This window comes from Nuphar pumila, chromosome 2 (assembly GCF_984573655.1).
Source record: "Nuphar pumila chromosome 2, dmNupPumi1.hap1.1, whole genome shotgun sequence".
In the NCBI taxonomy this organism is placed as follows: Eukaryota; Viridiplantae; Streptophyta; class Magnoliopsida; order Nymphaeales; family Nymphaeaceae; genus Nuphar; species Nuphar pumila.
Window position 1 is genome coordinate 2,673,487 of NC_143250.1, and position 27,063 is coordinate 2,700,549.

At 38.0% G+C, this 27,063-nt stretch overlaps 2 protein-coding genes across 2 annotated transcripts; one reads left to right on the top strand and one right to left on the bottom strand.

The window, feature by feature from the left end:
• The first annotated feature begins 602 nt into the window (after positions 1–602).
• Positions 603–2,936, top strand: LOC149844467 (xyloglucan endotransglucosylase protein 6-like). Its single transcript, XM_089997171.1, has 4 exons — positions 603–765; positions 897–997; positions 1,115–1,308; positions 2,410–2,936. The coding sequence occupies exons 1-4, from the start codon at positions 603–605 to the stop codon at positions 2,819–2,821; spliced, it is 870 nt and encodes a 289-aa protein (XP_089853297.1). The 3' UTR covers positions 2,822–2,936.
• Positions 2,937–7,524: 4,588 nt separating this feature from the next.
• On the bottom strand, positions 7,525–20,237 carry LOC149844468 (uncharacterized). Its single transcript, XM_089994528.1, has 4 exons — positions 19,817–20,237; positions 9,806–9,962; positions 8,178–8,271; positions 7,525–8,085 (listed from the first exon to the last, which is right to left on the bottom strand). The coding sequence occupies exons 1-4, from the start codon at positions 20,179–20,181 to the stop codon at positions 7,793–7,795; spliced, it is 909 nt and encodes a 302-aa protein (XP_089850654.1). The 5' UTR covers positions 20,182–20,237; the 3' UTR covers positions 7,525–7,792.
• Positions 20,238–27,063: the final 6,826 nt, after the last annotated feature.

Here is a 27,063-nt window from a genome sequence, read left to right on the forward strand (position 1 = left end):
GGCATTTATCAAAATGAGTGTGCTGTTCATATTGAGAAATGTGTTTTTTTTTCACCATCTTGTGAAATGTTGAGATGAATTGGTCATCAGCAGGGGGGCACTTTATTTTAAAGTATCGAGTTTTACTCTTAAGATTATATCAGTCTAATGATAATATCTCAATAAATCTGGCATTTGTTGGCAAAACTTATTAGAAGCATCACATGTAAAAACTAAAAAGAATATGTATGGGTCAGATTCAATCCGGAACAGGATAATAACCTAAAGAAAATGTAGACCCGAGTCTGAGCCCAAAAGTTTCCAGCTACGTAAATCCAAAAATAATATCCGACAACGCATTGGGATTCAACTTCAAGATCCACATCCGATAATAACTTATTGGATCTGGACCGGAGGTCCCACCGAATTCCAATCCTATTTAAAACCCTTACAGCTAAGCATGCGTGGCAGCGGCTACCTGCCCAGCCGAGGTGGGGCCCACGCCTACTTAGTAGATGCCCCCCCCCCCCCCCCCCCACACACACGTCCTACGTGGCGTCCAACTGCTATATATTGGGCTCCCAATCCGCTCTTATTCCACAACTCTCAAACTCTCTCTAAAAATGGAGTCTAGGCTTGTTGCATGGTTCATGGTTTATGCTTGGATGGCGGGCTCAATCTGCGTGAACTCGGCGAGGTTCGACGAGCTGTTCCAGCCCAGCTGGGCCTCTGACCACCTTGTGTATGAAGGGGAGTCTTTGAAGCTGAAGCTTGATAGCTATTCTGGTAGGAATCTGATACGGAGAAGAAGAGAACAAAGTGTTTGATTCGTTTGCTGTGTTATTATTTCCCATTTCGGTTTCATTGTTTCTCTTCATCTTCATGACCAACTTGGTTCCTTTGCCTTGGGGTTATAGGCGCCGGGTTCGCTTCAAAAAACAAGTATTTGTTCGGGAAGGCGACTGTTCAGATCAAGCTTGTTGAGGGGGACTCTGCTGGAACTGTGACTGCATTTTATGTGAGATTCTATTGCTTATTTCTGTTTTTGGGTATTCTTGAGCTTTTGAGGAGTTTGGTGATGTGTGTGTTGGTTGGTGTTGATGGTTTTGTTTTGGTTGTGGTTGTGTTGTTGCAGATGGCTTCGGATGGACCTGCTCACAATGAGTTCGATTTCGAGTTCTTGGGGAACACAACCGGAGAACCATACCTGGTTCAGACCAATGTTTATGTGAATGGGGTGGGGAATAGGGAGCAGAGGCTCAGTCTTTGGTTTGACCCCACCAAGGATTTTCACTCCTACTCTTTGCTTTGGAACCACCAGCAAGTCGTGTAAGCGTCTCTCTTTCCATTTTTTGCTTTCTATTTTTCTTAGTTGTTTAGATTTTAATTTTGATACTGCTACTATAATGGGATAGCTGAAAACTGATAAGATTTGTCTCATGTTTAATATGGCATTTCTCAGTTTTTAGAAACTGGTTTGGCATTTGAAAAATGGTAGATGATTTGCCCAATAGTAACGTTGGTATTTCTCAGTTTTTAGAAACTTGTTTGGTACTTCAAAAATGGGAGTAGTTTTTGTGTTTAGTGACTTCAGTCTTCTATCTTCATGGTAGTGTAAATGGGTGTCGTGAAAACTTCTTTCCGATGGATGGTGTACAATTATAAAGCTGACAAAGTCCTATCAAAATTATGAGGGTAGAGTGATGAATCATGATTTTGCTCCGGTGAAAACCATCCTCAGTTAAAGTGACACGACAAAAACCGTACGTGTTACTGCATTGTTGTAGATCTGGTAAATCTTTTCAAGCAAGATATAACATGAGCTCTGTTTAGCATCTCATCTCATCTGCTAGTGTTTTCATCCCTCAAAAGTGTTTTTTATTCATGAATTACGTGGAACTACAAATTGTTTCGGTTCAAAGAAAAATGACAAAACCATGCCTGCCTACTTTTTTGTGTTAAAGTCTTTTTTTTTTGAAAAACACGTGAAAAGTTGAAAATGCAAAAACCAACAAATATCTTTCTACTGTTAAGATAAAATGAAGATCAACATTTCCATTTCTCTATAAATAATACGGTCAATCTCAGTTTTGTTTTAAAGTTTCAATATCTCTCTACCCTTTCACTATAATAAAACATCATTTCTATTACTGCAAACCCAGCATACACACTTTTTTCACATACCATGCAAATACAAACTGGACCAACTTAATAAATTGCCACCGTTAAGCAAAAATTGCACGAACCCCACCTCATAAAATATCTCCATTTTTTCTCATCCTAATTTTCTTGGGTTCTCTTGATCAAATCCATACTTTGTAGTTCTTTACAGTAACACACCAAGGAAACCATAACAAACAAAAATACACCATCCTCAATCAATATCTCGAAATTTTGGTTTCCTGATCTTCGTGTTTCTCATTCTTCCAGATTCTTGGTGGATGACACGCCCGTGAGAGTGTTTCCCAACAAAGAGAAGCAGGGAATTCCTTTTCCCAAGGACCAACCCATGGGAGTTTACAGCTCCATATGGAACGCGGACGATTGGGCGACGCAGGGAGGGAGGGTGAAGACCAACTGGAGCCACGCGCCGTTCATCTCCACCTACAGGGGGTTCGAGATCGATGGCTGCGAGTGCTCGGGTAAGCCGGAGGAGATGGGGAGGTGCCAGGTTGGCGCCCAGTCAGACCAGGCGAGGTTCTGGTGGGATAAGCCCGTGATGGCCGAGCTCAGCGTGCACCAGACCCACCAGCTCATCTGGGTCCGGACCAAGCAGCTCGTGTACGACTACTGCACCGACTCGGTCAGGTTCCCGACCAAGCCGCCCGAGTGCGAGAGGTAGGACACGGTGGTGGTGGCGTGCTTTCGCACGTGTCAGGGTGGTGATGATGGTCAGACACGTGGTTGTGATATTTTTTGTACATGAGAAAATGAAAAAGATGGCAGTTTTTCTTTTTTCTTTTTTTGTTTTGCTTCTTTTGTTTTACCGACTTATATTAAACTCTTTCTTCCTTATTTGGGGGCTCAGGAATCTAATCATCTTTTGGGAGCTGTACAGTTTTTTAGTCTTTTTTTTTTTTGTTAAAAAATGGGAAAAAGAAGCACTTTAACTCTGTTAACCGTGTCCAAACTAATCGGGTTTTTGCCTGTTTGGATCTGGACTTCAGAGAACTGGTTCTCGATTGCGTGGTGGTTTGGCTTAACTATTTGGTCCCCAATGGATTTAAAATTGGATCTCTTTTTGTTATTAAGGTGGGGGGGATTGTGATCATGAACTTGAGTAATTAAACCAGTTTTAGGAACTCTCCTTTCTGGCAAACAGGAAACTGTGAAAATGCAAGTTTTCCAGGTGATAGCGGGAATCCAAAGATCTGAAATCCGTGGGTCAGGCTTGTCGGTCCGGCTTTTATGAGGTCTTAATCGGGTCAGTCGGTTACTCAAAATGATTGCACCATGTTCTGATTTGTGGGGCCAATCAACTCTAGACTTCTCAAATCATGCTTGCCAAACAGCATTTTTTACTTGCTTGATATTTAATATAAAGTCAATGATCATGTAACCAATTAATCATGTTAGCTAAAGAGTTGACTAGCCGATGTTGATCAGTTAACTGCAACTTAGAGAAATTTTACTGTTTACGTAATGGTCCGTAAGAGTTTTAGCACGTACCAAATATCCAAAATGAACAGACTTCTTATTGGTCCGGCCACACCCATAAATTTGCCATCCCCTTCATCAGGTGCAGTTGGTGGATGTATGTCAAGTCACAATCTCACTTCTGGTCAGCGAGTGAAGAAGGGCGCTGATTCATGGGTCCCCATTTATAGCAGATTTAAGTTTCATGTAAGAGTATTGAAATGGGCTGTATGAGAGGGGGGGCTCATAAGTTTCACATTTATGTCCTAAAAAAAATCACATTTATGAGGTTTCCATCTAACAGACGATCATTTCTATCCATTCATACTATCAATAAATTTTTATTTCTATTAATTTAGATATGGAGAGATTATTAGAATTACTGCTTGTCCATTTTTTTGGAAAAAATTCTGGTGGGTAGGGATCGCAGTGGACAGGAGAAAAAAGGGTATTCATTGGATCAGGGATGTGAAAATCAAAACCCAGGAATGAAGGTGGGGATGGACTTACTCTTGCCCCCACCCATCCTAGATTCCTGTTAATAAAAGTATATATATATATATATATATATATATATATATATATATATATATATATATATATATATATATATATATATATATATATATTCTTAACCCTAAACCCTTTCTCTCTCTATTTTCTTTTTAATCCTTTTAAAATAAGAATAAAATTATTTTGAGACAGGAATGGGGATAGAGATGGCGACTAAAATGGGAATGGAGATTTTGAGACAAGGATTGACCAAGGAATGTAGGCAAAATTTTGCGATGGGGTGGGGGTGGATGGAGACCTTGTCCCTTGCCTCTGCCCCGGTCCATTGCTGAAAGCAATGGACACACCCGTGTGCTAGCAGGGTTTGATCCGGTGCCTGAATCTCATCATCCTCTCAACAACCCAGCTGGCCACACAGGCAACCCAGGGGTGGTTATTAAAATTACTGTATTATAAGGATCACTCTGTCACACTGTACACTCGAGTATGCCCCTACATACTGCAGCCTTTACCACGGTTTGAACTTTGAAATAATAGAAGCTTCAACGAGAAGAGTCCATCAACCCTACATGCCTACACTGTCATATCCTTGGGAGAGAGAGAGAGAGAAATGTCACAGTGTAAACTCAAGTGTGCCCCTGCCAACCTTTAGGAATGTTTTAAATGGTAGAAGCTTCAATGATAAGAGTCCATCCCAATGTTGTAAGAATGGTCTCAGACACTGAATTGATTCAGGAAATCAACCAATTCCGGTTCAGGCTGAATCATTTTGAATCGGTCAAACTTTTAGCCACAGAAAGGCACATGTCAAAAACACGAGGATGAAGGTTAATAGCTGCTATTCTTTTTCAGCAAAAAAAATCTTGCTTCTATTGATAAAAAAAAATAACTGGGGGGTTTTGTTCATGCAATTAGCTTCATCAATAACAGCAAAGCCATGAATCTCGCCGCTATTACTCTAATATGGCCACGTAATCTCGTTGTCATTACTCTACTAATGGCTCATCAATAACTTTAAAATTTAAAATAATATCAAAAATTATTTTTAAGCATGTTTAAAATTTATTTGAAAATTAAACTGTTCAGGTAATTTCTTATTGATTTTCCACCGATACGGTACAAATTGGCCAATTTAGGTAGGTCCATTAGCATAGATACTGACAACCTTGGTCCATCCTTCCTCCATGCCTACACTGTCACATCAGAAAAGAGAGAGAGAGAGAGATTCTTATCTAGGAACCATATACTTTCGCCATACCATCCATTTCAGTGTACTCAAAAAAATGAAAAGCTTCTGCACATCAATGAATTGCCAAAACCAACCTTGTGAAAACGCATAAAAATCATGGGAATGACTTGATTGACTCACACTTGGATTCTCACTTGAATTGCTTTAGCATCCATTAAAGGACCAACCTTTGCCCAAGAGACCCAGAAAGAAGGAACACAAAGCACAAATGCCCAAAACAATCAGAGGAGCCTTCACTGATTAAAGCATGCATAGGGAATCTAAAGCTCAAAGGAGAAAAGAAAAACTGCACTCGACTTGCATCAGTGCCTCAAAGAGCTCTTCTTGACCAGGCTTTGGAACCGAACCGAATGGAATCAAAGCATCATTTGCTTTAATTGGCTCTGCAGCCAAAGAAAAGCTTTTGTCCCACAATCAGTAACTCATCAACCAAATGCTGATAGGAGAGGCTGTAATGAGAACCTAAATTGTCAATTCATGGACCCCACCGAACCATCTTTTGCAATGTTAAATGCATAGTCTAGCATCTCGAGTGGGCCCCTTGCTTTCTCTCAGCAATGATGAGTGACACCTTACATGAATTATCTTTATTTTGTTATTCAACAGTACAACTATACTTGGGTTTTGAACCTGCCCAAATAGGGGTGGGCAACTGGCCCGGCAGCTCGATGGGTCAACCCTATCCGGCCCGCCATGGGCAGGGTTGCGTCATGATTTTAAGTTCGGACTCGTTAGGTACTGGGCTGAAACCCAGGCCATTATATACGTGAGCCGGGCTCGAACCGGCCGATGAGCCTGAGTTATTTATTAAGTTTTTTAATAATATAATTTTTTTAAAAATTAACTATTACATAGTAACTTGAATAACTATTATTATTTATTTACTTAATTAGTTGCATGGGAACTTGTTAGTTGTTAATTAATACTATTTACCTAATTAGTTGCACAAATTAAGAAATAATTGCATGAAAACTTGCTACTCTCATTAACACATAATTTCAGTCAAGCATTTATACATTTTAAAATTGGGTCAGGCCAGACCTGCCCCCCTTCACATTGGCCCGTTGGGCCAGGCCATGGGCTTCTCTTCAAACCGAGCTCATTAAAAAATGAGCCAAAACCCAGCCCTCTAGTAAACTGGATGGGCTGTTGACCGAGCCGGCCTGGTCCATTAGCTGCTCCTACCAGACAAGCTGAGCTCCCGTTGGTAGTGCATGAATTATTATTACCATGAATATCGGCCATCACTATTTCTCTGGCAAATCTACTGTCCACTTTCTGTCAAAATTGTGTTTGTGAAGAATAGATTAGTGAAGTACTATCTATCTAAACAGATTTAAGAAAAATATTGGTTACCCTTGTTGAAACTTATAGGAGATTTGTTTTGACCAAATCTGACTCAATGAACGTGTTCAACGTGGTAAAATCAGTAAGGATCAATTGTTCATATGATTCCCCCGACGGTTGAGAGTGCAGTACATTCTAGGCCGTTGATTTTTCAATTCTTGAAAGATAAGATGCACACAAAATAAAGGATCCAAGCGTTCCCTTTTTTACTAAACCAAACATGTAGATCACATCTGGGGGATCAGATGTGGCAAAAAGTAAGAAAGAAAGAGTTGTGCAAACACTATCCCATTAATTTATACATCCATGGTAGTCACAGCATCCGTTACAAGACTCAAGATAGTGAACCACATTAACCAGAACGACATTGGTGACAATGCCATGAAAATGAGCGCGGATCAGGGTCAGGGGCACCCCTGCCAATAAACTGTCAGAGGTCGCTCTGATACTGTTCACTCATGGCGATCAACAGCATCAAAGATCCATGGACGGATAGCTTACTTTCCTGCGATGATCCGGCATATATCATCCAAATAACTGACGCTGAGACAATAGCAAATCCGATGGTTGTTTGACACTGTCACCATGGATGAATGGCATGGACCACTGATATCAACTTATACACACTCGCTATCTGCAGTGTGTATGTGCGTGTTTTCACTTTTCACATCAACTGCACTAGATTTCAAAAACATGATCAGCCTTTTGAACAATTTCACAATAAACTCTCAATCAGGATCCACTATATCAGCTGATATAAGCATATAAGGAGCAGCAAATGCATGACTGACACAAAATAAAGATGCCAAAGACAGCAACGCTAAGCCTTTTAACACATTTCATAAACAAGCATAATATACTGGGATGTGTATGGAGAAAACACACACAATAGTTCTCCCGATTGTCAGAGAATACAATGTTCATATATGATCCCGTGACATATTACTATTACTGTATATACTCTGTACAAAAGCAAGCACCAGCTGAAAGCTAGGGACAGATTTAAAGAAAGCACCCTTATATTTGTGCATCTGTATTGTCAGCAAATTATATAAGCACAACTGCTTCCTAGGATCCCCTCTTCAGAAGAACCACCAAGATTACTATGACAGCAATCATGAAGGATGATCTAATTGCCGTTCCAACAAAGTCATTATTGGCATCTTTAGAGTTTTCCTTAGCCCCTAGTCCTATGAAACCGAGGGCAATTTCAGATACCTTATCAATAAATTCAGACATTTTAAGCTTCATATCAGTCATGAAGCTCCAAAATCGGCCGTGTGATCCATCAGAGGTTGCAATGCCTGCTCCGAAATTCTCACTTACTGCTACATTTTGAGCAGCACCCTTGGCAAGGAGACCTGGAAAGAAAAGGGAGAGAGAAAGCAAAAGGCAACAGTAAGAAGGTCTAGAACACATAACAAGGGAAATCTGGTTCCAGTAAGTAACTAACTTGTATGGTTTGACTGGCAGAACTCCAAAACCGTTGGATTTGTCAGAACTGCTTCCCAGATATGCTGGTCTGAGGCCAGTGAAACAACCATGTTCTGCATGCAAAAGACAAGGAAACATACAAGGAACCGCGCCAAAAAATATTTGCCTTTCAAAATATTACTAAAAACAAAAGGGCAAAGAAATTCAACTAAACAAAGACCTAGTGTTTGGGCAAAATTAACAAGATAAACACGGCACAACTTGTCAGTCAGTTGCCTGATTCAATTGTTAAGTCCAAAATATAGACCTGATGCTATGTCACTCAGACACTCTGTGGGTGTCTGCCTTGCGTCAACATGACAACAGATATCACATAAGACACGCCATGACACTTACAGACTCACATCAAGCAGTGACTTTGTACACTAATCCCTCACCAAGTGACCCATTTTCTTCTGTAAATTTACCACTTTTTACTGTACAATGAGAGACCAAGCTATTATTTGGAATGTGCTCTAGCTGTCACTCTACATTTAGCTACTACTATAACCCATGTTGGACTCCCTGCCTAAAATGAAAATGAAGACCTTTCAGTAAAAACTGAAGTCATCAATAGACCACCTAGATCTATGAACTAAAGCAAAACACATTGTAAGGTCATGATAATTTCACCCTACAATACAAGCTACTGCTGGTGAAAAATGGAGGAACCAACGGAATGAGTTAACTAGACAGTATTCCACAATTCAAGAATCCTCTCAACAGTATGCCTGATCTCTCAAATACTAGCATTGGAAGAAACAAAAACTGGCCATCAGCAAAAATGTATCCCTCACAAACATCAGCCCTGGGTCATGGATCTCCAACATACACCATGAATCCTTAATGTAGGGTCATCATAGATTCAGATTTTTTGCTCATCAACCAGAAACATTTGCCACACACATCCCTAAAACATTTGCAAATCATGTTCCTACACCAATCATCATGGTCACCATTCACCAACATAAAAATCCACTAAGGATATTCTGAACATTTTTTTCAAGGGAAAGAAAAAAAGATTTATTGAAGGGAGGACAAATACAGAAGAAAAGATGGTTAAAAGAGAAACAAGACATTGCCCCCAAGAGCAATACAATCAGATATTTATGACCCCAATAAACTTAACCCTAATAATCTAAGTTCAACTACCACTATCATTCCAAAATCATTATTAATTTACGTATTTAAGGAGAACGTATGAACATCAAAAGCTATGAATAAAGCATCTCTGTTGCAAGAAATTCATGTCTACTCTTTTCAAAATGTATGAATGAACTTTTTGAATCTAAGACATGGTTGGTAAATCTTTATCCAGATAAATAGGACAGAATCCAGTTCTTTTCAACAGTGCCAGGAAGACTAATTGATTTTTCAGCAACATGAACCAAGAAAAAAAAACTTGCAGAGACAGTCACAGATTTCCTAAGAAAGAGAATGCAATTTAAGAAAGTCAGTTCATGAAAATAATTTAGGTCTCAGGCAATTGTAACTCTTAAGAGGAACTAATAAATGTTCTGTAGTCCAGGGTATCATAAAGAAGTTATAACAACAATAATGAACAAAACAACAACAACAAAGAAAAAACTGCATATCAAAAGCGGTCACCTGAACATCAGCTCTCTCATTAAGCAATGAAAATGCTTGCAACACATTATTATGCATTGAGGGAGAGATGACTGCATGATCACTAGCCACACAAACTTTGGTCTCTGCTTCATGAGATGCAGCACTACCAGCAGCAGTAGGAGAGGAGAAATACATCCTGATAGTTTTGTAGAGTCATGAAAAGAAAAAGAAAAAAAAGGAAGCATGTGAGCAAAAACACTGCAAAAAGGTCATATAGAACGCATTCCAGAGGCAATCAACAAGTAATTTATTTGTTTAATGGATGCCTCCATAAGCAGTAGATTAAAACTGTGTGTGCAATTAGTTGTCAAAGGCAGTAGGTGGTACCTAGGCGGTGGACCCCTAAAAAGACTAGTCGGGGACTAGGTGGACTATTTGGTACCCCAATTAAAACATAAAAATACACAAAAATATATAAACAAACTACTAAAACTAAAAACAAACATGTATACAACATAAAATCAATCAACAATAAGCAATAGACAAAACACATGTCGTTGAACACTGTAAAGCAATTATATTAAATAACCTACTCAAAAAAGTTAAGAATAAATGAACAATTGAATAAACAAACCATACAACTAACAATCTGAATAAACAATATACAAAAATTAAAATCATGTATACAAAAAAATTAACAACAATAGATATAAAATCAGAAATAGACAAATAAGCAGAAGAAATAAACAATTGAATAAACAAACCATGCAACTGACAATGTAACTAAATAATTTAAACACAATTAAAGTCTTAACAACATTAAACTCACATCAAAATCATACTAAAATGTCATAAGTCATAATTGAACTATTGATAGTTCATGATAACTAAAAACATCACATTTAACCAACATCTCATATGTTAATCTTCATTTCTAAACTATAAATATCCTAAAAAGAAACTATATGGCCAAGAATTAAGACAAAAAATCCTTATTGTTGCAATATATATATATAGGAAAATAGATAATAATTGAGACAAACACAAATATAAAGCACAAACAGTACACAAAAAAACTATATATATATATATATATATATATATATATATATATGTGTGTGTGTGTGTGTGTGTGTGTGTGTGTGAATATATATGAATTACACCAAGGTTGCAAGTATCATATTATTACTCATATCGGTGGGGCCAAAAATAAGATATGTATCGTATTGTACTGTTAGAAATCATAAATTTTTAATAATTTTTTTAAAAATTCCAAAATCATCATAAAAAATCAAGAAAAATAACTAAATTTTTTTAAAAAATAGTAACACATGAAACAATGATGAATTGCACAAAATACAACCATAAAATCACATATGAAACATTTATGTCTCTATCAGCCGCATAAGACATCATCAAACATCAACTATCTTACAAGAACAATACAAAATATTAAATATCTTACAATTAAAAACATGTCACAAGACTCGTACCTTCATATTACATAAAAAAAAACATAATAACCAAGTTTATGAATACTTGACAGTTAAATAAGCAAGTTTTTTAAAAATATACCCTCAATCATCATCATTATCTTCTTCTTCTTTTCCTCCTTCGACATTCACATCGTTTTCAATGTATGTGAATTTTTTATCATCTACCTCTTGTGTTGCTTCTACGTTGATCAACTAAATGTCTTCTTCATTCAAGATGTATGCTTCTTCTTAAACCCATGCATTCAATACATCAAAATTTTCCAAACAAATGGGATCAAATTGCACTTTGTGCCTCTTTCATGATAACTTTCCTAGTTCTGTAAAAAGTAAAAAGATGACATGAAAAATTAAAATTAATTGGGCTCCGTATGATTTAAAAAAACTTTAAATAAACATATGAAAATGACAAATAAACTTTATAAATTTATACACCTTTGCCTCATCGTAAGTTGTAGCGAATGTAGACGAGGTCATTGAGTCTTTTGTGCTTCAATTTATTTTTTCGTTTTATATATATTTGCTCATAGACACTCTAGTTTCTCTTGCATCCACTTGCACTATACGTTTGACTAAAAATGTGAATGACAAATGCTGCCAAATTTGGAACATCACTTCCAAACCAGAGTTATCGGAAGCGCCTAGGTAACGCGTGGGGGGGAAGCACCATTTTTAAATGGGAAGCGCGCTTCCCATTTATTTTTGTATTTTTTATTTTTATTTTTATTTTTATTTTTATTTTTTTTGCTTCCCCTTCACTTCCTAGGTCACTTCCGAGATGATTCTCGATTCGCTCCTAAGTGGTCCCACGCTTCCCGCTTCCTAAAATTTTGAAAGTACCTCGCTTCTCGCTCCCGCTTCCTCAACTGGCAACCATGTTCCAAACCTAGTCCACCACATGTTTGAAAAAAAAAATTAGAAATCAATAAGACAATAACACATACAATAATACAAAACATCATAACTAAATAAAAATATGAAATTAAAATTGAATTAGATAAAATAAATTACCTAAACCTATCATGGCATGGTTTCACACTACTGCAGGTCTCTCTATATTATACAATGCATTATCATAATTTTTTATTTTTTATGAATTTGTTCTTCAATGCCATAATCAGGGTTCAACATTTTAATGCAATCCAAAAGTTCTTTATTGACTTTCATGTCTATTTTAAACGTAGGAGAGTATCTAAATGCATGATTTAAATAATATGTTACAACATGAAGAGGTTGATGAAGTTGTTCAGTCCACCTATGATCAATGATGTTCAATATAAGTATATACAATTTTTTCTTTCCATTCAAATTATCTTTAATGACCTTTTTTGCCTTATTCATGGCATCACCTAGATAACCCATATTTGGTTTGTTGTCATTGTCAACCAATCGAAGTACCTTTATCGAAGGTATAATTAGTCTTAACTTCACGCATGAATCCCAGAATTCACTTCTAAATACAATATTTACAATTTATCTTGGCTTTTTTTATGAATGAAGATATGCTTTTCACTCATCTGATGAAAATATTTTTTTTGTAGTTTTATTCTTTATTAGACTTTGCACTATAAAAAAAATCATAGTAAATCTAGTAACTACACTACGAATCAACTCAGCACCACTAGTATACTTTCCCATTAGGCTCAAAATTCATGCATAATTGTAAATAAATTTAGTAACTTCTTGGCAACATTCAATTGAGTGCTTTATCTCATCCATGTTGCTGATGTCCTCAAGCATGAAATCTATGCAATGGGCAACACACGAGGTTCAAAAGAATGACCCATAATTTTCTACCAATTCTTTACCTGCTGCCCTACAATTTGTTGTATTATCAATAATGAATTGAACAATATTTTAAGGTTGAACCTCTTTCACAACTTGATCAAATACCTTGAGCAATACATGTGTTGTCTTCGACGTATCAAACAGATCAATTGACTTAAAAAATGTAGTTTCTTTGGGGCAATACACGAGAAAATTTATTAAGGTCCTTGACTTTTTGTTTGTCCACCCATCTGCCATGATGCTACACCCAGTTTTTCTCCATGACTGCTTCATCTCATCACAATATACCTTCACTTCATTCACATTAGTATCTAAATTTTTTTTTCTCAAAGCATGATATGAAGGCATTTTATATCCAAGCTTGATACTGATTATGACATCTATCATGGTCTGAAAATGAAAAGAATTTGTCGTATTGAAAAAAATACAGGCATCATAAAACTATTTCTCAACTGCAACATTCGCTTGCTTGACTAATGTTAAGAAATCATAATACTATGAATATTGGGTTGTACCCTAGGGACAATTCTAGGAGGTAAAAAAACTCCTAATAGAGCCTCTAGCTCTACCTCCTCTCGAAGAACTCCCCTCATCTTCTTTTTGTACCAGCGACACTACTGCTACTAGCACCAACCACACATTTTCCATTCACCGCAAAACTTTAAAATTTTGATGTTATGCTAAAGGTTGTAAGATCAGAAATAAGGAGCTCATCTTTGTCCTCCTAGTGCAACACATACTCCATTTATGCCTCACTTGTCTTTTTTACTTGTCTTTTTTCTCTCAGACCAGTGAGTAATTGTTGATATCGTGATTTCACGACATTTGGCAAATTCCTTGATGTGCAAGCCGCAACATTGAGATGTGTCCCAACTAAATGGCGCTTCAACTGAGAGATACCACCCAAAAAAATAGTATGACAATAGTTGCACTCGATTTTCAATCATTTTCCACTCATTACTTGAGTGCCCCATTGCCATGTCATATCATTTGATGCCATCTTCGCTAAAAAAAAACTCAATAAGAAGCAAAGAAGAGGGATTTTTTTACCTTAACCCACTTTCTTGAGTGAAAATGGTGGAAATCCACTCTTAATCAAACTGAAGCCCTCTCTCTTGCATACGGATCAACCCCCAAATCGCTCTCACGACTCTTAGGGTGCGTGGATATGTCCTTAAGACAAATGAGAGTCACCCCTTTTTAAAGTGTGTCGAAGGTGTATCGCAAGATACACTATGTATCATACGATACAAATACGACATGCACTCGTACTGTAATATGAGTGTGTATTGTATCATTATTTTCCATAGTAACAATATGCATTGTATTGTATGATACAGTACAATACTTACAACAATGAATTACACACATATATAACAGCCAACCAAAAAATATAACTCAGAAAAATTATATATGAATTACACACAAACACATAATATATAATATATAATTGAAACACAAGATTATCAGTTATATATATATATATGAAAAACATAATTCATAGAAAAAAGGAAAAAGGAAGAAAAAACAAGAAGTAAAGAAAAGGAAAGAGGGAAAAAGTGTGTGTGTGTGTGTGGGGGGGGTGGGGGGAGAGACAGAGAGAGAAGAAGAAAAAAACTGAGAGAGAGAGAGAGCATACACGTTCTAGTCTTCTTCTTCTCGTTGCAATAAACTGAGGGAGAGAGAACGAAAAGGGAAAGGGTGAGAGAGAGAAACAGGGGAAGGACTATGCCCTTTCCCTTGGCAAAATAAAAAAAATACTAAATTGTCCTTGACCATAAAATTAGGTTAGCCACTTGGAACATAGGGTCTTTAACTGGTAAGTTGGTAGAGTTAGTAGATGTTATGTGTAGGAGAAAGATTGATATTTTATGTCTTCAAGAGACCAAATGGGTAGGTGAGAAAGCAAAAGTGATAGAACCTTGGGGATATAAGATTTGGTATACAGGAATAAATAGGAATAGGAATGGAGTAGGGATTGTTATGAGTCGTCAGTTTATAAATAATGTAGTTGAGGTCCGTAGGAAGGGTGATAGAATTTTACTTATTAAATTAATATTAGGTACGGATATTATTAATATTATTAGTGTTTATGCACCTCAAGTAGGTTTAAATGATTCCATTAAGCATCAATTTTGGGAAGATTTAGATGGAGTAGTACAAGGGATATCTTATGGAGAAAAGCTTTTCATCGGCGGTGACCTTAATGGACATGTAGGCATTAGTAGGGATGGATTTGAGAGTATCCATGGAGGCTATGGTATAGGAGAAAGAAATGAAAGTGGAGAAAGGATTTTAGATTTTTGTTTGTCCTATGATATGATCTTAGCAAACACTTGGTTTAGGAAGAGGGAGTCTCACCTAGTAACTTTTAAAAGTGGGGTTAATACGAGTCAGATAGATTTTTTCCTACTTAGAAAGAGAGATAGGGGTTGTTGCATCGATTGTAAGGTTATACCGGGAGAAAGTGTAGCTACACAACATAGAGTCTTAATTTTAGATCTTAGAATTAGACAATGCCGCAAAAGGGATAGACATAGGATAGATCCTAGAATTAAGTGGTGGGCTCTGAAAGGAGCTAATCAAGGAATGTTTGTAGAGCAGGTAGTTAAGGAAGTTGATTGGTGTCTCGAGGAGGATTCAGAATCAATGTGGAATAAGATAGCGGGTGGCATGAGAAAAGTGGCTAAGGAGGTATTGGGTGAGTCTAAAGGCGGTGCACCACTAGGTAAGGATACATCATGGTGGAACGAGGATGTCAAATTAGCTATTAAGGTTAAAAGAGAGTGTTATAGAAATCTAAGTAAGAGTCGTGATAATGAGAATTTGGAGAAGTATATGATAGCAAAGAAGGAAGCTAAAAAAGTTGTTCGAAACGCGAGGGCTAAGGTATATAAGGAAGTTTATGACAAGTTGGATACCAAAGAAGGCGAGAAGGATATTTATAGGATTGCAAAGATGAGAGATAGGAAATCGAAGGATGTGGGTATGGTTAGATGTATCAAAGATGAAACGCAAAGGGTTTTAGTCAAAGATGAGGAGATTAAGGAGAGATGGAAAGATTATTTTGATAAGCTATTTAATGATAGTCATGCTCAAGATCTTGGAGACTTCTCCATTCCTTTTCATGAGATAAATCGTGACTTCATGCGCAAGATTCAAAAGAAAGAAATTGCAGAGGCTTTGAAGAAAATGAAATCAAGAAGGGCAGTTGGCCCATATGGTATACCTATCGAGGCTTGGAAATGCTTGGGAGAGAAAGGTTTAGAATGGTTGACAAATCTTTTTAACTTGATTTGGCGAACAAATAAGATGCCTAATGAGTGGAGGAAGAGTACTTTGGTGCCTTTATATAAGAGATTGCACAAACTATCGTGGTATAAAACTCATGAGTCATACTATGAAACTTTGGGAGAGGGTGATTGAGTCTAGGTTGAGGAAGGTTGTCATGATATCGGAGAATCAATTTGGTTTTATGTCTGGAAGATCAACTATGGAAGCTATACATCTTCTTAGACAACTTATTGAAAGATATAGAGAGAGGAACAAAGATTTGCATATGGTTTTTATTGATTTAGAGAAGGCATACGATAGAGTTCCTAGGGACGTTCTCTGGTGGACAATGATGAAGAAAGGTGTTTCTCTCAAGTACATTAGTATAATTAAAGATATGTACGAAGGAGTAGTAACCAATGTCCGCACTTGTGGAGGGGTGACAACCAATTTTCCGATAACGGTTGGGTTACATCAAGGATCTGCTTTAAGCCCTTTCCTATTTGCGATAGTGATGGATGAGCTTACGAGATCAATTCAAGAAAATGTACCGTGGTGTATGTTGTTTGCTGATGATATTGTTTTGATTGATGAGTCTAGAGTTGGGGTTAATGCTAAGTTAGAATTATGGAGACAGACATTGGAAGCTAGAGGTTTTAAGTTGAGTAAGAGTAAGACTGAATATATGGAATGTCGGTTTAGTAAGCAACGAAGTAGTGATGGGAGTGTAGTGAAGCTTGGTGAGCAAGAAATACCGGTGAATGATTATTTCAAATATTTAGGATCCATCATTCAAAAGTATGGAGAAATTGATGGAGATGTAAATCATAGGATAAAGGTTGGATGGATGAAATGGAAAAGTGCAACTGGAGTGCTGTGCGATCGTAGAATGCCATTGCGGCTGAAAGGAAAGTTTTATAGGACGACTATTAGACCCGCTTTACTATATGGTACGGAATGTTGGGCTGCCAAGAGACATCATATTCAAAAAATGAGTGTAGCTGAGATGCGGATGCTTAGATGGATGTGTGGAAATACAATAAAAGATAAGATTCGGAGCGAGGAGATACGTAAGAAGGTAGGTGTTGCACCCATTGAAAATAAGATGCGAGAGAATCGTTTACGGTGGTTTGGACATATTCGGCGAAGGCCTAATGATGCTACAGTTAGAAGGTTGGAGAAATGGGAAAATATATTAGTTAAAAGAGGTCGGGGTAGGCCTAGGAAGACTTGGATGGAGATGATAAGAAAGGATATGAATGCTTTGAACCTCACCGAGGACATGGCATTGGATAGAAATGATTGGAGGAAAAGGAATCATGTGGAAGACCCAAAATGATTTTCTTTTTTGGTTCATATCGCTGACCCCAATTGTTTTGGGATGAAGGCGTAGTTGTTGTTGTTGTTGTCCTTAATCATAGGCACTAACAGCCTAGGTGGTGCTTAGGCGAGCTAGGTAGTAAAAAAGGGTCCCACCTCCCAAACCCAAAAGCCTAGGCAGTGGGGCTGCTCCTAGGCACTGCCTTTGACAACTAAGTGTGTGCATAGGCAAGATTCAGTTACAATCCAAGTCAAACGAAATGAGGTTTCTCTAGATTCAAGAACCCCAAAGGTCTATTTCTTTACATAATATACTTGGTGTTGACACATACATGAATCTCCAACACTTAGGATCTGTTTGGAAAGTGACCATCTGGAATGGTAAGTGTGGAATCCCCACTTCCAAAACTGCTTGGAAGCTAGGAAAGAGGGGAAAAGTAGGAACTGCCATGACCTTTGCCAGTTCCAATTCCCCAATTCAGCTACCACCAGGGTGAGGTGGTAAGTACCAAATGCTACACCAATGACACTTCCGATGGTCACACTGATAACCTTTTCAATTCATTTATGAGGGTAAAAACTACATCTCAAACATCATGACCATGGAAATGAGGAACCCTTAATGGATTTTAAAGAGTGACCCAAAATGCCTCTTTGCTAAATCCATGACCATTATGGAGTCCACTTTTTCATTCTCAAAAGGCAGGTTCCAAATAGAGCGGGAATTGGAATTTGAAAGCAATGTGGGAATCATAATTGGAAGGTGGATACTTCAATTTTTTAGAAGGTTTGAATAGCAGGAAGTGAGCAAAAAGCAGTATGTAGAATCATTTACAAAGAAATATCTGAAATCATGTGAACATAAGAATAAGGATTCTTAAGGGAATCAGGATTTCTCAACACAAGAACCAAGATTCCTGAGGGAACAAGGATTCCCATCTAAGAGAATCGGGGTTCCTACGTCATGGGAATCACAATTCTCATATTTAGGAACCATAATCCCTATGCAAAGGTTACAACAGAATGGAGGATTTGAATAAGATATCACTAATGGGATCAATGACGGTTGGGTTAAGTGGAAACAAGATAGTGGCATGCTATGTGATAAAAGAGTACCTCTATGGCCAAAAAGACATTTTTACAAGACTGCTATAAGACCAACACTATTATATGGAGCCAAATGTTGGGCGGCTAAGACAAAGTGCATGCTACAAAGATCCGTATGTTAAGATGGATGTCCAGGGTTACAAGAAAGGATAAAATTAGAAATGAATATGTTAGAATGCACCTAGGAGTCAGACCAACAAAGGATAAAAAGTGAATGTCGTTTAAGATGGTTTGGACATGTTGCATGAAGACCTATCGCGGCAGCTGTAAGAAAGATTGACATGGTACAAGTAGAAGGAGTTAGAAAAAGAGAGACCAATGGAGACTTGGAAGGAGGCAGTTAAAGGTGACATGAAAGATTGTAAAGTGACCGAAATTTTAGCTCTAAATAGACAGAAATGGAGAAACATGACTCTTAAAGCCGACCCCATGTAGTTGGGATAAGGCTTGATGATGATGATGATGGTGAATCCCTATGCAAAGGAATCACGATTCCCAATTGCTTCTACTTTCCACTTCTTAGAAATCGTGATTCCAACTGGTTCTCAGCACTTCCTGTTACTATGCCCAAAACTAACCCTAACCAATTCAAGAACAAATGAGAGGAACAAAAAAGGATATTTTTCCATGATATTGATAGCTAGACAAAAAGAGTAAAAGCAGGATAACCCAATTTGCATATTATAATTAATCGCAAGGCTTTTTAAAACCCTAAACCCCAAAGATAATTATAGAAGAAAATGACAAACAAAAAGAAAAATAAAAGTTCACCAAATTCAAACAAGCAATGTAAATTTTAATATCTCCTCAACCATAATCCTGTCCCTAACGCTAGACCAAACTTATTACTAAAGAAAACCAAGAAAATAGGTTTTTTCACAAATCTTAATATCTAGACTAAGAAAATGCAATTCTACCGAAATTCAAAACTAACATATCCATATATTGCAATAAATCACAATGAAACACAAATTCTCGTGAGATTAATGTATAAGAACCAAAATTTAATAAAAAAAATAGAATTGAACGATCAATCGACATAAAAAACCATAGAGCACAAGGCAGTTACATCTCCAACGTGTGCTTCAGATTAGCCGTAGCCTCGACGGCCTCCTCCCTCGTCGGAGGCGGCCCAAAAACGAGCCTCGGCGGCGGGATCTCCGGTTCGAACGGATCGCTCTCGCCCCCGGCAAACTCCCAATCGTCGATCTCCCACGCCGATCTCCGGGCAACAGAGGTGTCCGCCTTGCCCTGAGAGGAGACGATGACCTTCCCCTTATCGCCGCCGTCCCCACCGGAGGCGACGGACGTCGAGGCCGCGCGGGCGGGTTTCAGGACGCCCGCTGCCTGCTCCGCCAGGGGGATCACCGACGACCCCCGCACCGCTCCGACGCCGACCATCCTTCCGATCGTCCTCATCGTCCCTCCTCCCATCGTTCCGATCGCTTCGTGCCACCGGAAAACGCTCTCTCTCTCTCTCTCTCTCTCTGTCTGTATGAGATATGAAGCGTTTCTTAGTAGGGAAGAAGAAGATAGAAATGGACACGTGGCTTTCTGATCCGACGGGTAACGGTTGGCTCATTTGCTCCGTACGATCTCGTAAGCCCTAGATCTTCTCTCCGGAGAAACGGGTCGGATCCGGTGAGGTATACTGTGGCCTAACCCTAACCCCCTAGATCTCCACTTTGATTGCGTGTCTCTAGTGACATTGCAGACACCATCGGACACGCTGACACTGATACTAACCGTATGGATTATGTTGATATATATTTTAAATAATATAATGTTTGTCAACTTATTTTATTAAAAAAAGTTTTTTTTTTTACTATTACACTTTTTTTTGTCTCCTTATAGAAAGCTGGGTTAAGCAGATCCCTACCCGTTATACAACCATACCATTTGGGCAATGTCCCAACACAAGGTGAACTGCTCCTGCCAGAAAAGCTGAGCCCCCTTGGTTGGTCTCCTTACATTGTCCTAAAAGGCATGGAGTTTTTTTTTTTTAATGATGTGAAACCCTCGCTGAGAATCAGGTTACTTAGCGAGCCCGCTCATTTATGAAGTAAACCTCGGTTGGGATCATCCACACCCAAACCCTTAGGGTGCCCACCAAATATAAATCAAGGTTTTGTACTGTTTGATGAAATAAAAGAAGAAAAGGAACAAAACTTCACAAATTTGAAACCCATGAACGAGTGCCATCCCTTGCCACATCCAAGTTGAGTATAAATGGTTCAGGTTTGACCTGGACCCAACCCGCACCATAACCTATACAGTCAGGGTTTTGTTGATAAACAAGAAGGTCCGATTAGAATCAAGGTCAGACCCAAAGGGTTCAGTTAATATATGGAGCTGGGTATGGTTTGTGAAAATTCCAACCAGACTCAGGCCTGACCCAAGTTCAGCCTAAGATTCATAATTTTTCAATGTTAAACATTATATTACCAGGTATGGTCCCGGTATAGTTCATGGAATCTTTATAGGATCTGGGTATGGTTTCTCTTATGGTGAGCCCATTAAGTGATCTGGTTCTTGGCGAGAGTTTCTTGTCATAAAAAAAATTCTATCTATCGGGCTTACGACATTCAATTCAATTTTATATTTTTCAAATTATGTTCAAACTTAGACTTAGATCAGTAGTTTAAATTTTAAAAGCCAATTTCAAATTAAAATCCTTCATGATCCGACCTGTGTTCTGCTTGTTTTCAACCCTAGCTATGCGGTTTAGTTTGATGGGCCAATATGAGGTCATGTTTTATGAAAGACTTTATTTATATCATATGCAGCGTCGCAGCATGGTAGGCATGCAGCGACCTGCTTGACAACCACCCATCTTGGCATTTCTCAAGATGGGCGTGGTGCCCATCTCAAGAAATGTTGAGATGGATGGTCATCAGCAGAGGAGCTGCATGCTTGAATTTCAGAAACTTTGGATCTTCCTCACCTCAAGTGTGCCCTTGTGCCACTATTCTATAAGTGGACTCTTCGGGGCTATACTTAGTGTTCTAGGTTTTGCATGAAGTGGTTGCAATAGGATTCAAACACGTGCAAGGGCAAAAACTCTAAATCAGGCTCCACAACTCATCAATAGCTTCAAATATTTTTTGGGTCCTCATGTGGTGTATTTGATTGGACCTTCAAAATGCCTCAGTAACACACAAATCATCAGTTCAAATTAACAAAAGAAGAATCAGAAAAAAGAACCAATCATATAATCATGAATCTGATCGGAACATGCATTAGATCAGATCTTATTTTAAGATCTATATCTGAGAAGAATATATCAGATTCAGATCTGAAACCCAACCAAGTCCGATCCATTTGTGCCCCTAGTTACGATGATTAAGCAGCTGGAAGTGGCTCCTTGAGGTCGCATATAGAACAAGTAGCCATAGTGACAAATGTTGTGAAAAAATTGCAATATTTGGATGCCATTTTAAATGGCCAAAATATTGCCACATTAATGTTTATAAAAAATATCATGTTTTTATCAAGATATGTACCAATATATTGGCCATTTAATGGAAAAACAACACCTTTTCATTTTTATATAATTTTATTTTTATTTCTTCTTATAAATATATTTAATTTTTGCCAATATTTTGGAGGCAAAAATGTGAGAACAATGAATATTTTCAATTTCACATGACAATTTGGCTGCTAAAATTTTGCCATTTTAAACTTTGCCAATATGCTATACACAAACTTTTGTTGACAATCACTAGACATCTTAATCCACAGTGGGCAGATATCATGTAAATGGTTCGTGATCATGTTTGGTTCTTAGCTGTTTGGGGTACATAAATGATGTGCACAGCCTGTTCTCAACCATATCCATGAGTCAGACCTAAGCCAATCAACCTTGGACTGGTCCGGGTTAAGTGGTTTGGCTCGGTCTATTACAGACAGGTTCATCAGTTCATGCCAAGTTGGCCATTTGATTGCATCGACAAGATTATGTAGAACAGTCCTGTCTGAACACTACTGGCCGGGCACAGTGGTGTCCAGAACCATCAATCAATATCATGCATAACAATGATTTGATGGCAAGACACCATGCCTTAATCATGTTTGCTTCTTCAGGTTCATGTCCAAAGCTCAAAAATTGTCTTAGAAGGGGAAAAGATGTAGCTGTTTCTGCCTAATTAATATCATTTAACTTCATGTCACTTGGGACACATTCTGCATGTGATGTCTGGACTCCCATGGTCTGAGAAATAAATCTTCCCTCTTCGAGTCGGGTTAGTGCACACACACACACACACACACACACACACACACAAGACCCCAATGCATGAACCGTATGCATAGATTGTATACCATCAACTGTAATCTTCTGTTCTTTGGTCAAATTTTGGGGTCTTTTTCTGAAATTCTATGACACCTATCATGTTTGGTACTCAAAGTAGCCGCAGATCCCACTACACATGGAAGTTGTTGCTTTTGTGTTAGATGTTTTACTCAAAATGTTTTACCTGATCTGGTCTCTAAACCTTGGAACCCAACAGATAAATTATTAGTTAAAACTAAGATTTCCAAGATTATCGATCGACTGCATAGAATCATCACTTAGCATATGGTGATTGATATTCGATAATTGTGTAACCATGTTTTATTTTTTAATTACTAGATAGTTTCTTATAACTTGTTATAAACTGTCACTATATGCAGAAACATCTCAGCCATTTTTGTCGATCTCGAGACACAAGTTTGTTGGCTCCCTGTCATTTTCTTATAATACTGTGTTACTCTAAATCTTTTATTGCTTAACAAATACTAAACACAAGTACCAACCAAGCCAACACATCACATTGTATAATTAATTTCAATGTCAAACCAATATAAGGAAACTTCGATCAACCAACGGTTGCTACTCTTCAATAATTGAAAATAGTCACCGTGAAAGAGGTTGACAAGGAGACCCTGTAAAAATACACACGAGTGTGCGCATTTCTTCATATTTCAAGTCATTACACTTTGCACTATAGCTCTGCTCTCTAATACTCTGTAAAAGATTATGGATCAGACGTGAAAGAGATAAAAAACCACAAAGATTCACACAAAAGAAGCTCAAGTTTAATGTGGTTCGGTTCAGGATTGGACCTAAGTCCACGGTGATATATCTCGCTCTCTCTCATAACATGAGAGAGGAGAGTTGTCTCCTTTATGTATAAATTTCATTGCCAAGTACAACTTCTCTCCTTTGATATTCTCAATAAGAATATTACAAGTTTTCTTGTTAGATTTGGATTCAATTTCTAAAGCTTTGAGGCCCTGATTAGGTTAGTCTCCAACCTGTTCTGAACTTTTCTTAAAAACCTTCTTGTTTAACACGTTAACCTCTTCTTTGGACGAGCTGGACCCACTGTCAAGATATGATCCGATCTGTTCTCTAACACTCTGCACTATAGCTCTGCTCTGTCTAATACTCTAGCTCTGCTCTTTCACTGATACTCTACTGAACTGTTGGCACGGCTATGGCTCAGTGGCAGCTGATTTGCTTAGTTCTAGCAGCAGTGTGAGTAGTCTCAATGGCATCAGATGCACCTGGAATGCATCAGTACCAATTAGCACCAAGCACCAGTTGGGCAGCTTCTCCTAGTGGTAGTGAGGTTGTGAAAGACATGCCACTGAGAACAGAAGCACCGGCCGCAGCTCTGAGGCCGGCCGACATCGTGAGACCGCTAAATCAGTTGCTGGTAGTGGTGCCATTCTTGGTGGGCTTGGTACCCCTATGATTGTCGTTGTTTCTTGTTACATTCGGGTCACTAGAAGAGGTGCATGAAAACAATGTATAGACTGCAGCATATTAAAGGACATTGTAGCTTTGTATATAACATCAGAGACAGGGAAAAAAAAGGAATTACATTGATTTAATTGTCTCACTCTCTCGGTTCTTATATTTCAGATTGATACTCTCTCTCTCTCTGTGTGTGTGTGTGTGTGTGTGTGTGTGTGTGTGTGTGTGTGTGTGTGTGTGTGTTCTTATATTTCAGATTGGTATTCCTCTTTTATGCATTTCACAAGATAAAAGGTTTGCTGTTAAAAATGCAAACAAATCTGTTTAGATCTAGATCCCACTACATGCCAGACAAAAAAACATTAATTCAAATTAAAGAGAAAAACAGCAAAAAACCAATTGTATGAGCATGCATCAGATCAGAACACATATTCAGATCTGATTTTAAGATTGATATCTGAAACCCAAACTAATGTGATGCATTTGTACCCCTAGTTTATGAGTTAGCCATGACCATGTGAAAGCAGTATTACTTTGGTGGCAGAGTCCAAATGTTCAATTACTTGTGCATAAGTGGAAGTAGCTCTTTGAAGTCTCCTATAGAACAAGCATCCATGGTTTTCTTTATTTTCTTTTCTTTTTTTTGGCTAGGCCAAGGGTCCGACTGCACCTAGGGAGGCCCCAGGTTCGTAAAACCCTTGAGGTCCTCCATGCCCATTAGGGAGTATTCCCAGCTTTGGCCTTGCGGCAAAGGATGCCCACTGTGGGTTTCGAACTTGTGATGTCTCAACTTGGTGACCTTCACAAGTCCCTACCAGATGAACGGATTCCTTGTGACAAATATCACATTTAAAAGGAGAAACACTACATTTTATTTTTATACATTTTAATTTTTATTTCTTTTACAAATAAGTTTTTTAGTTTTCATTTATTTATTCTTACTGTTATTTTGTCAATAAAAATGCTAGAACAATGCGAATTTTCATATTTTGCCGTTTTCAAGATTTTGTCACTATATGCAAGCAGCTTTAATTTACAGTAGGATAGATTTCATCGTCCTCATAGGTCATATATCATATAAACGGTTAACTGTTTTTTGCATATATCAATGTGCACAACCTGTTCTCAACCAGGTTCATGAGCTAGACCTGACCCTACCAACTAACCCATCAAACTTGGATTGGTTTGGGTTTGGCGGTTGGCTCATTTCCATTCACCATGCATCCCAAGTTACCTAAAGGGCATTTTGAGAGAGTGGGTTTCATGGGAGAGAAAAAAAAGATTTTTAAGTAAAACCACAACAAAACAAAGCAAATCACAAGATAAAGTAGAAAGAAAACAAAAGAAGACACACGATTTAAGTGATTCAGCACTCCCGCCTATGTTCACAGGCAAAGGAGGAACAAAAATCCACTAACAAGATGCGAGGACATTGTTAACAAAAATATTAAGACAAATGAAGTGCACTCACATTAATTTCAAAAAATTCATTTTCAAAATCAATTTAAAAGGTGTGGGATGCCCGTTTTTAGCTTCAACTGTCCTTCTCCACGAGACGGTGAAGCGAAGGTAAGTTTGGCCTTCGTAGCTCAAAATCCAATATCAATAAATTTGGATCTAGAGTCTCAGATCCCAACAAAATGATATGACATGCAATTCAGATCAGAAGAGTATATAAGTACTTATGTAATCAATAATAAAAAATAGTATAAACAAAATTAAAGCAAAAATAATTGAATGGATTCAAATATTACTTTTTTTGGACTCAAGGTCCATTTAGTCTTTTAAGCTCCAAAATATAGGCCTTTTCTAGCAAAAGCCCCTTCTAGGGTATGTATGGTGATCTAAGAGTTGTTTTTCTTCAGTATGGCAGCACCTTCTTGTAGGTGTGGTGGTTTAAGGGATGAATCTGACAACACATCCATATAGAAGTCCAAGATCGAGGTGAGGGAAAGACAAATTGAGGATAAGGTTAGAAAATTCATTTTCTATAGGGTTGTCACTTAGGTATGAATTTCTTAGATGAGTTAGATTCTAGGGTCAACCCCTATTTATAGATATCAAGGACGAAATATGAGTTAGAGAAGTTTTTAGATTTGGATCCGCCCCAAATGAATCCAAGTTCATCCATATAGATAGGATAGGGCTTATTTGAAGTTTTTTCATAAATGATTCCATGCCTAAAATGCATGTGGAGGTTGGAATAGAGGATAAGGATGAGGCCCAAGGCTTGTTCGAACATTTGGGGTAACAGATAAAAAAACTTTTGCCATCCTAAAGTAGACAACAAAAACTTTTGTCGTCTGGACCAAAAAGGGGCAAGACCGAAAGGAAGACGACAATAAGTTTCTGTCATCGACCACAAACGACAAAAATTTCATTCGAACAAAAAGGAGGAAAGAACGAAAGGAAAACAACAAAAACTTTTGTGATGATCAAATGGCACAGTTTTTGCCATCCAATAATAAATGAGAGAAAACTTTTGTTGTCCGAACAAAAAGGGGGCAAGACCGAAAGGGGATGCCAATAACTTTTATCATCCAGTGATCAGACGACAAATAGTTTTTGTTGTCTAT

What these genes read in the sequence shown, in the direction of transcription:
- LOC149844468 (XM_089994528.1), bottom strand. Translation starts at nt 20,181, where the DNA reads ATGGGAGGAGGGACGATGAGGACGATCGGAAGGATGGTCGGCGTCGGA. An exon ending in CTGAAGCACACGTTGGAGAT is followed by an intron (nt 9,963 to 19,816) that starts GTAACTGCCTTG and finishes CAAAACTATCAG; the next exon opens with GATGTATTTCTCCTCTCCTA. An exon ending in CTGCCAGTCAAACCATACAA is followed by an intron (nt 8,086 to 8,177) that starts GTTAGTTACTTA and finishes TTTTCTTTCCAG; the next exon opens with GTCTCCTTGCCAAGGGTGCT.
- LOC149844467 (XM_089997171.1), top strand. Translation starts at nt 603, where the DNA reads ATGGAGTCTAGGCTTGTTGCATGGTTCATGGTTTATGCTTGGATGGCG. An exon ending in GAACTGTGACTGCATTTTAT is followed by an intron (nt 998 to 1,114) that starts GTGAGATTCTAT and finishes GTGTTGTTGCAG; the next exon opens with ATGGCTTCGGATGGACCTGC. An exon ending in TGGAACCACCAGCAAGTCGT is followed by an intron (nt 1,309 to 2,409) that starts GTAAGCGTCTCT and finishes TCATTCTTCCAG; the next exon opens with ATTCTTGGTGGATGACACGC.